The 13072-nt window shown below is 56.4% G+C and overlaps 1 protein-coding gene across 1 annotated transcript in view; it reads left to right on the top strand.

Moving 5' to 3' along the window:
* ATP2A3 (ATPase sarcoplasmic/endoplasmic reticulum Ca2+ transporting 3) overlaps window positions 1-13072 on the top strand; it is a 31410-nt gene that overhangs the window by 11979 nt on the left and 6359 nt on the right. Inside the window, exons 8-17 of the mRNA XM_055131375.1 lie at window positions 2425-2889; window positions 4399-4487; window positions 4626-4728; window positions 5719-5850; window positions 6163-6288; window positions 6852-7070; window positions 7171-7506; window positions 9763-9983; window positions 10682-10884; window positions 11436-11521. Of these exons, the coding sequence (XP_054987350.1) occupies window positions 2425-2889; window positions 4399-4487; window positions 4626-4728; window positions 5719-5850; window positions 6163-6288; window positions 6852-7070; window positions 7171-7506; window positions 9763-9983; window positions 10682-10884; window positions 11436-11521 (1980 nt within the window). The remainder of the gene's footprint in view (window positions 1-2424; window positions 2890-4398; window positions 4488-4625; window positions 4729-5718; window positions 5851-6162; window positions 6289-6851; window positions 7071-7170; window positions 7507-9762; window positions 9984-10681; window positions 10885-11435; window positions 11522-13072) is intronic.

Below are 13072 nucleotides of genomic sequence, written 5' to 3' on the forward strand. Positions count from 1 at the left end.
AGTGGTTAAGAAAGTTGCCCGAGGACACACAGCCTGAGCAGCACTAGTAGGACACTGGCTCAGACTAGCCAATGGCGGGACTTTCCTTTTTCCTTGACCTGCACGGCTGTTTCTGCCCTGCTCTGGAGAGGGCTGGCGCCCCCTTAGGACCACCCAACTGAGATGCTTCTAGAGGGAGGAGGGTTGCCACACAGCTGAAGAATGGCAGGAAAGTCTGCTCAGATGGGGAAAGTACCAAACTGCCAGGCTCTGCTGCGTCTTTGCAGGGAGAGGATGAACTGGATTCTGGTGGGCACGACCTGCCCACGGTACCCCAGGAATGGGAACAAATGCCACGGCGATAGGGGGCACGGAGCCTGCAGTCACGGAAGGGCCAACCAGGGCCAGTGACTTAGAGACAGGGCGCTCTGTTTTTATTCTTTTTTTTTTTTTTTTGCTTTTTTGGGTCACACCCAGCGATGCTCAGGGGTTACTCCTGGCTCTGCACTCAGGAATTACCCCTGGCGGTGCTCGGGGGACCATATGGGATGCTGGGAATCGAACCTGGGTCGGCCGCGTGCAAGGCAGACGCCCTACCCGCTGTGCTATTGCTCCAGCCCCTCTTTTTTTTTTTTTTTGGTGCTCGGGGCTTACTCCTGGCTCTTCACTCAGGAATCACTCCTGGCAGTGCTCGGGGGACTATCTGAGCATATATGAGTTGCCGGGGATTGAACCCAGATCTGCTGCATGCATGGCAAGCACCGTATCTGCTGTACTTAGGGCTGTATCTTTCCAGCCCTAAGGTTTTCAATTCGTGACTCCATTTTGCCCAATAATGTTTTACACACCTGGGTATATATGTTTATAGCATAGATGTGCAAACCAAACATTTACCAATAACAAATCATGTACCACTGTCATCCCATTGTTCATCGATTTGCTCGAGCCGGCACCAGTAACATCTCCATTGAGACTTGTTACTGTTTTTGGCATGCCAAATACACCACGGGTACCTTGCCAGGCTCTGCTGTGTGGGCGGGATACTCTCGGTAGCTTGCCAGGCTCTCCGAGAGGGACAGAGGAATCAAACCCGGGTTGGCTGCATGCAAGGCAAATGCCCTACCCGCTGTGCTATCGCTCCAGTCTAATAACAAATTATAAAGAAATTTGTTTTCAAACAACACTTTAGAAAGTTGCCTGGCCACATATGGATCATCCACTTTTTTTTTTTTTTTTGCTTTTTGGGTCACACCCGGCAATGCACAGGGGTTACTTCTGGCTCTGCACTCAGGAATTACTCCTGGCGGTGCTCAGAGGATCATATGGGATGCTGGGAATCGAACCTGGGTCGGCCGCATGGAAGGCAAGTGCCCTACCCGCTGTGCTATTGCTCCAGCCCCGGATCATCCACTTTTAAGAAGCTCAGGCCACAGGCCCCTAGTCCCAAGGGGCTAGCAGGCCTCCAGGGAGGTGAATAAAAGTGAAGAAACTGAACTTCCCCTCAACTCTTTGAGGCTGGTGCCCTGCCTGGCAGTATGGAAGCCGGGAACATCCCTGGGCAGAAGGGGACCACTGGGGAATGCCCCGGCCTCAGCCCTTGACACTAAGAAGCTCTCTCAGGAGCCTGGTGTGGCCAATTGAGGGGGCCTGAGGTGGAGGGCTGGAGCTGCCAAGGTTGCCTCCTTCATACCAACCTTGGCTCAGGGCACCATTCAGAGGGGTGCTGAGATACCAGCTTCCTCGGAGCAGGTGTGGCCTGCGCCTCTGTTGATCTGTTTTGCAGAAGAGACCCCTGAGGGGCTGGAGTGACAGGACAGCAGGTAGGGCACTTGCCTTGCACACAACTGATCCAGTTCCAATCCCCAGCACCCCATATGGCCCCCGAGCCTGCCAAAAGTGATACCTGAGTGCAGAGCCAGGAGTGATCTCTGAGCACCGCTAACCACCCCACCCCCTCTGTAAACCCCCTAAAAAGAGAGAACAAGAGAGCCAGTACCCTGCCAGGCAGTATGGAAGCTGTGAACACATCTGTGAGAGTGACAGAGAGAGCACTAAGGCTCAGCTAGAGGAGTCTAATACCAGTATCTGGAGATATTAATGGGACTTGGGAATGGCTAGACTTAAGCTCCACTTTTCTGGATTGTTCGGTAAATATTTGCAAACGTTTTTTACCTGAGGCTGCTGTATTGGTCATTCCCAAGACCTGTTTGAGTGGATCAGAGCTGTGTCATCCCCTGGCCAGTGTTGGCTTGCCCCCAGCGAGGCACTACTGGTTTCTGGACTGACCCAAACCCCAGCATCAGAGAACTGACCCTCAGGATGACAGTATCTCCTAATGTCGGTGACAGGAGCCTGGGGATGCCAAGTGAGGTCATGCGGGGTCCCCACTCCTCCCTGGGCCATAACGGGGGCACTCAGCTTTGCTCCCCATGTCCCCCCTGCCAGGGCACCAACATCGCATCAGGCAAGGCCGTGGGTGTGGCGGTGGCCACCGGCCTGAACACGGAGCTGGGGAAGATCCGGAGTCAGATGGCGGCCGTGGAGCCAGAGCGGACGCCCCTGCAACGTAAGCTGGACGAGTTCGGGCGGCAGCTGTCCCATGCCATCTCTGTCATCTGCATAGCTGTGTGGGTCATCAACATCGGGCACTTTGCTGACCCGGCCCACGGCGGCTCCTGGCTCCGGGGTGCAGTCTACTACTTTAAGATCGCCGTGGCCCTGGCTGTGGCCGCCATCCCGGAGGGCCTCCCGGCTGTCATCACCACCTGCCTGGCGCTGGGCACACGGCGCATGGCCCGCAAGAACGCCATCGTGCGTAGCCTGCCCTCCGTGGAGACGCTGGGCTGCACCTCGGTCATCTGCTCCGACAAGACAGGCACGCTCACCACCAACCAGATGTCCGTCTGCCGGGTGAGTGATTAAACTGCTCGCACGGGCGCGGCCGCGTGGCGCTGGGCAGGCTGCCCACCTTCCCTGGACCTTTCCCTGGATGCTTTTTTATTTTATTTTATTTTTTTAAATTTTGGGGTCATACCCGGTGATGCACAGGGTGTTACTCCTGGTGGTGCTCGGGGGACCATATAGGATGCTGGGACTCTGAACCTGGGTACAAGGCAAATGCCCTACCCACTGTGCTATCACTCAAGCCCCCCTGGCTTCTTTTTGATCAAGGTTGGAGAAGAGGGACTAGAGCAATCGTACAGCAGGTAGGGCGCTTGCCTCGCACCTGGGTTTAATCCCCGGCACCCCATAAGTCCCCTGAGCACCACCAGAGTAATTCCCCAGTGCAGAGGCAGGAGGAAGCCTCTCTAGGTGTGGCACCAAACAAAGAAAGCATGGAGAAGAACTCCCACAGTGAGGAGCAGTGCCTGGCTAGACACAGGTCCCTGTGACCCACATGTCACCTTTGGGTGCATCTCTGAATGTCACCGCCTCATTCGATTGCCATGACGGCTCGGGTGGGGGTCAGCCGCAGCCTTGGTGCTCTGCAGACCTGAGCCTAGACCCTGCTTTTCCCCCATTCTGCCTGCTCTCCAGTACACCCTGTTATCAGATACACCAGCTCCAGTGGCCTGGGGAGGGCCAGGGCAGGAATTATTTATTCCCGGGCACTCGATCCCACATCCCAGGCCACTGCCCTGCGGCTCCAGGCATTCTGGCCTCTGGCCAGGTGAAGGCTACAGGTTTGCTCCTCCCACCCCCCTCCACCGCCTACCCCGTGGGTATCTGAGGCCTCTCCCAGCCTGCCACAGGGAAGGGAGCCAACAAGCTTTGTGGCCCTGCAGCCCCGGGTGTCCCTCAGAGGGCTTTGCCAGAGCAGCTTCCTCACTGAAACAGGACTCGGAAACCATAGTTGAGTCCATCAGGGTGCAGCGGGGAGAACAGGAAGGCAGGAGCACTCCCTGAGCACCCGCTGAGTGCTGGGCAGGCCGTGGCATGGGAATGTGCTACGGCAGCTTCTAGAAAGCCAGACTCCCTGGCAGAGCCACTGATGGACAAAAAAGTGAGAGCCTGGATCCCTGAGACACACATCAGGGCTGGGGACCCTGCAGACCCAGCACGAAGTCCTGTGGGACACATTTGGGAAGAGCAGCCTGTGCTCCCAGTGGGCCGGGGGGCTCCTCCTTGGGGGCTTGAGAGCTCTCCCCAGGAGGCAGGAGGGACTGGGGTCCCCTTCTCCCTGCCAGATGCTCTACAATGATACAGAGGGTCCCCGGGACCAGGCCTCCTCCCAGTTCAGGGCTCCCTCAGGTCTAGGGCGTCCGAGGATCCACCTGAACATTCCGGGGGGGCAAAGCAGGCTCCCGAGAGACCTGGATCCTGAACTCTCTGTGCACCCTGAGACCCTAGAGGAGAGGGGGAGGGTTCCCTGCGCCACCCCCAGAGCTGCCCTGAGTGTACCCCCTTCCCGCCTTCTAGATGTTTGTGGTAGCAGAGGCGGAAGCCAGCTCCTGCCGTTTGCATGAATTCACCATCTCTGGCACCACCTACGCCCCTGAGGGCGAAGTGTAAGTGGAGGCTCATGGGAGGGTGGGGGTGTACAACTCGGAGGATTGACAGGGGGCCGGGCCTAGGGGGTGGGGCCACAGGCAGCCGCTCCCAGAGCTGGGGGCTGAAGCTTTGCACTGACCATGATCTGATTGCAGACGCCAGGGGGACCAGCGGGTTCGCTGCGGGCAGTTTGACGGACTGGTGGAGCTGGCAACCATCTGTGCCTTGTGCAATGACTCTGCGTTGGACTACAACGAGGTGGGCCTGCACTCCCGTCATGACCACTGCAGATTTCAGGCCGCTGGACACACCCCTGCCCCCCCCACCCCAGCTCCGAGGACACTCCCTCTGAGCACAGCCCTCGGTTGCTCCGGGTTGCCCTGTATGGGGCTAAAGGTGGAGACCCCTGCAGGGAGAGGGCGAGGTGCAGGTACTTAAGACAGAAGCATAGTCTGTCCCCACTGGAATGGGGCGGGGGGTGATGCCCCTTGCCAGGAAGAATTGGCCAGACCAAGTTACACCCAATGGTAGGGTGAGGACAGAAGTTTTGAGCAGGGGAGTGACAAGGTCCAACGGTGCTGTTTAACTCTGGGCCAGACTTCTGTGGGGAAGCACAAAGAGAGGGGGACGGTCGCAGAACCAGGAACCTCACCGGAGCCTCCCAGAGAGGGCAAGGATTGCTGAGACTTAGGGGCCTCGGACCTGGGATTTGGAGCGAGGTTAGGTGAGAGAGGGGTCGGAGGCCAGCGTTAACTCGGATGCTGTCCCTCTGGGTCACTGCCGTGCCACAGAGAAGGGCTGTTTGGTGCCTGAGGATCCCCAGGAATAAAATCCAGCAGGCAGCAACTGGACGTGAGAGGTTGTGAGCATGTGAAGGGGCAGGGCGGGAGGCCCGTGAGTGAGAGAGGGGAGCGGAAGGAGCAAGGCCAGATGGCTAGCACCACCATCTGGCCTCGCTCATGTAGGAGAGTCTGGTCAGATGAGTGCAGAGGGTGTGGGCAATGAGAGGCAGAGGCCCCTGGTGGGAGGCCTGGGGTGGGTGGGGGCAAGGGATGGTCAGAAAGGAAGGTGAGTAGACCCCCGCAGACCCCGGGCTGCTGGGCCACAAGGGCTCACAAATTTGGTGCAAAGTTGCTAACAGGAGGCTCTGACTGGGTGCTCTAGAGATCAGGGAGTGAGAGGGAGGAGGGGCTAGGGGTCCCCCAGGAGACTCCCTGACCCTTGACCCCAGACCTCGTGTGCCATCAGGCCAAGAATGTGTATGAGAAGTTGGGCGAGGCCACCGAGACGGCCCTGACCTGCCTGGTGGAAAAGATGAATGTGTTTGACACAAATCTGCAGGGCCTGTCCCGGTTGGAGCGAACCAGCGCCTGCAACTCGGTGAGCTGTGGGCGGGGAGAAGGAGCTCAGGGAGGCTTCTGGGAGGAGGAAGGTACTTCAGGGGGGAAAGAAGAGTTTGTGTGAGGACTGGGAAAGGCCCAGTGTCGTCAGGAAGCTGTCTGGGGGCCCTGGAGCTGGACAAAGTGCTGGAGGCTTGAGGGTCAGGCATGAGGGGTGGATAGCCGGGAGCGAGGGCTTGTGGGATGGGGGCGGGGGGTGGGCGGGAATCTTCCTGGGTACCACAGCTGGCCAGGAAGTACTGAAAGCTTCTGATCTGCCCCCCCCCCCCCGTCCTGGCCGCTGGGCCCACAGGTCATTAAGCAGCTGATGCGAAAAGACTTCACGCTGGAGTTTTCCCGAGACCGGAAGTCCATGTCGGTGTACTGCACACCCACCCGCCCTGACTCCGCAGCCAGAGGCAGCAAGATGTTTGTGAAGGTGGGATGCAACGCAGCAGGCAGCATCCCCTGCACCCCCGGGGTCCCTGGGGGTGAGCCTCCTGCTCTCTGAAGCAGCGGGCACTCCTGGGAGGCCCAGCAGGGACTGAGGCTGCCATCGGCTCAGTGAATCCAGAGCAAGGGTATTGGCTGGCACTGGGGAGTAGGCCTGCCAGTGCTCCCAGCCCCAGACTGAGGGCAGTACCTGGCCTCACATGTGCCCTAGGGTCACCCTCCCCTCCTGGGGCCGCTCTGCTGCAGGACTCGGCCTGTGTCCCGCTGCAAAGACCCCTGCTGAGCACGGATCCCTGAGCACCAGGCAGGACTGGCTCACACCCCAAATAGCAGGGGACCGTTTCTGCGGCAGGCTGGGGCCTCCCCGTCCTCCATCCTCATGTGTTTACTCACAGTGGGGTCTTGGGGGTTTCGGTCCCAGCTTTCCTAGAGGGGACATGTCCCCTGGGGCAGCTGCTCTCCAAATCTGGGCTTCGTTCCCCTAGTAGGGCAGGAGGGAGGACAAGGTTCCTTCCTGACGGGCTGGCTTTGCTCATCCCAACACTGCAGGGGGCTCCGGAGAGTGTGATCGAGCGCTGCACCTCCGTCCGCGTGGGGAGCCGCTCGGTCCCTCTGAACGCCGCCTCCAGGGAGCAGATACTGGCCAAGATCCGGGACTGGGGCTCGGGCTCGGACACGCTGCGCTGCCTGGCGCTGGCCACCCGGGATACGCCCCCCAGGAAGGAGGACATGCAGCTGGACGACAGCAGCAAGTTTGTGCAGTATGAGGTGGGTCCCGGCCTGGGTGTCGTGAGGGCAGGCAGCGGCTGGACGGTTCGCAGGGGGAGGGTGGGCCCGGAGCCTGCTCATGTCCATCCCTTCCCTGCAGGCGGACCTGACCTTTGTGGGCTGTGTGGGCATGCTGGACCCCCCGCGGCCAGAAGTGGCCGCGTGCATTGAACGCTGCCGCCGAGCTGGCATCCGTGTGGTCATGATCACGGGGGACAACAAGGGCACGGCTGTGGCCATCTGCCGCCGGCTGGGCATCTTTGAGGAGACGGAGGACGTGGAGGGCAAGGCCTACACCGGCCGTGAGTTCGACGACCTCAGCCCCGAGCAGCAGCGCCAGGCCTGCCGCACGGCCCGCTGCTTCGCCCGGGTGGAGCCGGCACACAAGTCCCGCATCGTGGAGAACCTGCAGTCCTTTAACGAGATCACAGCCATGGTGAGGCCCTGCGGGGGAGGGGGGCGCGGGCGGGGGGGTTGTGACACTTCAGGGCTTGGCGCTTTATTGGCCTGTAACCCGCTTTGTTCTTATCTCCTCAACGTTCTATTATGTGGCTTTTCCGACACATTGAAGGATGTCAGAACAGGCCCGATGAGCCTCCCCTGTCCCTGATGGTCTTGTGCTCTCTGTGAGGATGCAGTCTTGTGCTGTATTGCACTCGGGGTCTATCTCAGTGGCTCAGCACACGTGACCTTGCTTCTCCCTTGTTGCTCCTTGGTGGGGTGTCTTTTGAAAAAGTTTTAAATGGGGGGGCCATATTGGTGATGTCCAGGGGCTACACCAGGCTTGGTGGTCAGGGACTGTTACTGGGGGTGCTTGGGGGACTGTCCATGTGGTGCTGGGGGTAGTACCTAGGCCCTCTGCATGCAAAGCACGTGCTCCAGCCTGTGAGCTACTGCTCCACTCCAAGCTTTGTCAACTTATTCCGGTTGCTCTCTCCCTCCCTTCCTTTCTTTTTCTTTCCTTCCTCCTTCCTCCTTCCTTCCTCCCTTCCTATCTCTTTCCTTCCTTTCTTCTTTTCTTCTTCCTTTCTTCCTCCTTCCTTCTTCCTTCCTTCCTCCCTCCCTCCCTCCCTCCCTCCCTTCCTTCATTCCATTAATTCATGCTGCTTTATCTTGAAAGAAAAAAAATTAAAAATCCACAAAGATTCCTAGGGACCAATCCAAAGTGCTCAGCATAGCTTTCTGGAGGGTGGCCTCGAGCTGCTGTCTGACCTTCAGATCTGACCTTCAGCCACCCTGTTCCCAGGGCTAGCCTGGGCCCCTCACAGAGAACTGTGAGAGCAGCAGCACAGACAAAACAGGCCCTCCTTCATTGTTGATACTATTACTATTATTACTATTATTATTATGGTGCTTGGGCTCAAACCTAAGCCCAAGGTTACTCATTTTTTCCTTTGGTTATGGTTGAGCTGTTGTAGTTTCCAGGTGTGTGCAGTCGCTTTCAGACTCACAGTGCTCCCAGCCAGTGCTTCCCCTGGGTTCAGAGCCCCGCCACATGCTCCCATGCCCCTTCCCTTCTCCCCTCCCCCCCCTCGCCTCATTGGTTCCCACTTCTGTTGATCGTGCAGTCACTCTTTTTCTCCTGAGATTTTTTTTGGGGGGGGTCACACCCAGTGATGTTCAGGGATGACTCCTGGCTCTGTGCTCAGGAATCATTCCTGGCGGTGCTCAGAGCACCATATTGGATGCCCAGGATTGAGCCCGGTTTGACGGCATGCTAGGGAAGCCCTTACCCATTGTACCATCTCTCCAGCCCCAACTGTGTCCACTTTAAAATTTTATTTTAGGCATCTTTTAACCTAAATGTGGGTGAACCTGCCCTGAAGAAAGCTGAGACCGGCATTTGTCTGTCCCTAACCTCAGTTTCACCCAGTCCACGACCAATCTGAGTTTCATCGTGGCCCTCAGCTTGGCACTCACCCCCATGTGTCCCACCAGGCCGTCTTCCCTGAGTAGACGTGGTCTCTCTGACCCACGTCTGCACCGCCTGGCCTTCTCCTTAGCCTGTCCCAACCCAGTTCCTTTCTTTTACTGTGCCATCCTCAGCAGCGCTCAGGGATATTTCCTGGCCCAGGATTGAACCTGGCTGGTTGTGTGCAAGGTCTCTATGTGCGGTCTCTCTGGTTTCCCTCCTTTCAACTTCTAAACTCAATTTTATAAATTGTTATTTATTCACCTGATTAATTTATGGTATAGATCAGCTATTTTCTTTCCCCGCACCTCCAAACCTGCTCCCTTAGCAGTCACCAAGTAATTTACTTTATATTGTTTGTTTCAAAAACATATCTCTCACAGTGCTCTTACTAAGGCCATTTTCTGAGGATTTACGGAACTATTTGTTTCTAAGTTCATTCTTCTTTGTTCATTTTTAAATTTTTTCCCCTGAGCTCATTCTCTTTCTCTTTTGCTTTGGGGCCATACCCAGCGATGTTCAGGGTTTACTTCTGCTCAGGGATCACTCCTGGCAGTGCACGGGGTACCATATGGGATGCCAGGGATGGAACCTGGGTTGGCCGCGTGCGAGGCAGAGCCCTATCACTCTCCTATCACTCTGGCCGCTCTAAGCTCAGCTCCCTCTTGACCTCTCTGTTGGTTTTGTCCAGCTTCCTTGGAAATGCACCCTCAGCATAGGGATGGGCTGAGGTGAAAGGAAGTTTCTCAGGCTTGATCCTCCCTCACTTGTCCCCCCCAGACTGGAGATGGGGTGAATGATGCCCCTGCCCTGAAGAAAGCCGAGATTGGCATTGCCATGGGCTCGGGCACTGCTGTGGCCAAATCGGCCTCAGAGATGGTGCTCTCCGATGACAACTTTGCCTCCATCGTGGCTGCCGTGGAGGAGGGCCGGGCCATCTACAGCAACATGAAGCAGTTCATCCGCTACCTCATCTCGTCCAATGTTGGCGAGGTTGTCTGGTGAGGCCCGTCACCCCTGCTCACAGCTCTCCACACAGAGGAAGCGTCTGTTCCGGGATGGGGCAGCCGGGATGGAGGAACACAGGCCTCATCCTGATGGGGACCCTTGGGACTGCAGCACCTGGTGCGCCCCAAGCTGGAAGCTCCCCCCATCCCTCTGGCTAACCTTCCTCCTTTCAGAGTGGTACAAGATGGATGCGCTAGCCCCACCTCTGGACAGGGGTGGACAGGGGTGTGTGCTGGTGTGTGGATGTGCCTATACACACGCAGGCGTGTACTTGAGTGAGGCTGTGTGTCCGAGTGTGCTCTTGTGCATCTTGTTTGTTTTTGGTTTTGGCGGGGTAGGGGCACACCTATCGGTGCTTAGCGGTGTGACTCCTGGCTCTGCACTCCTGGCGGGGCTCAGGGATGCTGGGGATCGAACTCTGGTCAGCCTCGTGCAAGGCGAGTGCCCTCCCCGATGTCCTATCACTCCGACCCCTGCCCTTGTGCACCTTTGGGCATGAGTATAAGCACATCTGTGGGGAAGAGGGAGCACTTTTGCCTGCACCTGTGAATTCTGCAGCTTTGTAGGTATTTGCTTGCACTTGTGGGCTGGTGTGGCATGCTCTAGGTTTTTGCCCTGGCCGTCAGTCAGACCTAGACACCAGATCTGAACCCTCTTTGGCAGGAGCTAGAACCCATGACTTTGGTTTCAGCATTTTCCTCACGGCAATTGTGGGTCTGCCTGAAGCCTTGATCCCTGTGCAGCTGCTCTGGGTGAACCTGGTGACAGACGGCTTACCTGCCACGGCCCTGGGCTTCAACCCTCCAGACCTGGACATCATGGAGAAGCTGCCCCGGAACCCTCGCGAGGCCCTCATCAGTGGCTGGCTCTTCTTCCGATACTTGGCTATTGGAGGTGAGCAGGGGGCCCAGTTCTGGGTAGGGTTCCACAGATTTTTAGGGCTAGCAAAGTGCAGGCCATGTGGCTCTGACTGTTATGCCCAAGGGAACCTGGGTCTCATGTCTCTTGGAGGATGCTGCCCGGGTATGACCCAGTGAGGACTCCAACATATTTGGGCTGTGCACCTTTCGCTTCACTCTCAGCTAGGTGCTTCCTGGAGTGACAGAGTGGCTGCTGCAGCTCCAGCCCTCAGGCTCATCTCGTTTCAAACTTAAACCCAGCGGGAGACAGCCTTTTATGTTGCTCTTTCTGTGGTATGAGAGTAGTCTTGGGCCTGTTCTCCTTAGTCCAGATTGGGTCCTCTGGCCAATACAGTGGCCAGTGGGTGGGACTGGTGCCAACTGGTCCTCAGACTCAGCACTGGTACTGAGGGGTAGATGGGGGCTACAAACCTCTTGGCTTAGAGAGGAAGAGGGTGGTCCTGCGGGAAGTTCAGCCAATCATCCGGAAGGGGAAGGGGAATGACACTGCTTGTCACAGCCAGTACCCTCCCGCCTTCTGTGCAGTGTACGTCGGCCTGGCCACAGTGGCTGCTGCCACCTGGTGGTTCCTGTACGATGCAGAGGGCCCTCACCTCACCTTCTACCAGCTGGTAAGTGAACTGCCGGCCAGGGGCTGAGTGAGCTTGTTTATACCATGGGACTCTCGGACAGTTGCAGTTAGTTGAAGTCCCAGGGATAGGAGATCTAGAAATCCTTGTTGGCAGACTGTCTCTCTCCACTCCCGTACATACACAGACATTCACCACCAAAGGGGCACCAAGTCCAAAAGCCCAAGAATCCAGAAGTCCCAAGCATGCCATTGCCTGCTGCCCCATAGAACGGGAGATCTCACTCCCTCTCCTTATCATCGTTAGGTGGGGGTGTGGGGAACCAGAGGACATCCCTGCATGAAGTGTCCTGCCTGTACCAGAGAACCCCCAAAACATATTCAATTCCGAAACATTGATCACAGGGCCAGAACCATAGTCCAGCGGGCCGGGCACTTGCTTGCATGCAGCCGACCTAGGTTCAATCCCCAGTATCCCATATGGTCCCTTGAGCATGCCAGTATTGATCTCTGAGTGCAAAGCCAGCACTAAACTCCAAGCAGCATCAAGTGTGCTGCCACCCCCCTCCCCGACACACACACACACACACACACACACACACACAAAACAAAAAACAAAAAAACAAAAAAACCTCAGACCACGGATAGCTCAGAATTAAGCCCCTTGACAGTGGAACTTCAGGCAGAAGGTCCAGTTGTTCTCATGAACCTGCCAGGCTCTCCCACCAACCCCAGGACCCCAGCTTAGAGCTGAGGCACGTGTCTCAGGGAAGGGGTCCACTGATCTCTTGGAGTCGCCTTAAAGGGGTCAGCGTGGGCCAGACCACTGGACTTCTCATTTAAGCTCTGGTTTTACTTGTGTCTGCCTCTTAAGACTTAAATTTCCTCAGCCGGTCGAGGGAGAGGGCTGAAGGGACTGAAGTATAGGTTGCATGCCAGAAGCAGGTTCATCCCCACACTGCTTGGGGCCCCCCAGGTGACTTCCCAGCACTGACCAAGAGGAGCAGCAGAGCACTGTTGGCCGGGGCCCCAGACAACCCTCATAAAATAGCAAACAATGCCAAAGAGACCTGTGTCCTTGCCACACATGCTGGAAATTGGGTTTTGAGCACTCCACTCTTTATTGAAATATAATATATAAAAATATATATTATATAAATATTATATAAATAAAATATAAACTTATTATAATATATATTATATAAATGTTATATAAATTAAAATATATAAATCTATATATAAAAAATGAAGATGCAAGTGGTGGGCAAGAAATAAGATTCTTTGTCGCTTGGTTCAAGCATGAAATCCACACCTCCTTAGCGCTTTGTATAATTTGTAAACTCCGTGAGAGAAACGGGGAGCAACAGCGACCCCTTGTGGCCCGTGGCAGCTCCCGCGATTCCGCAACATGCGGGAAAGCTCAGACAGGCTCCCAGGGCAGGTCAGACAGAGCGCGGTGATTTTCTCAAACTTATCCCCAAAGGTGATTTTCACAGACGCAGCCCTGAGCTGAAAAGATCTATGTATTTAGAAGAGTCTAGAGGACAGATTTATACTGCTGGGGGGCAGGGCTGTGTAACCGCTAGGGTGATTC

This window comes from Sorex araneus, chromosome 3 (assembly GCF_027595985.1).
Source record: "Sorex araneus isolate mSorAra2 chromosome 3, mSorAra2.pri, whole genome shotgun sequence".
Taxonomy (NCBI): Eukaryota; Metazoa; Chordata; class Mammalia; order Eulipotyphla; family Soricidae; genus Sorex; species Sorex araneus.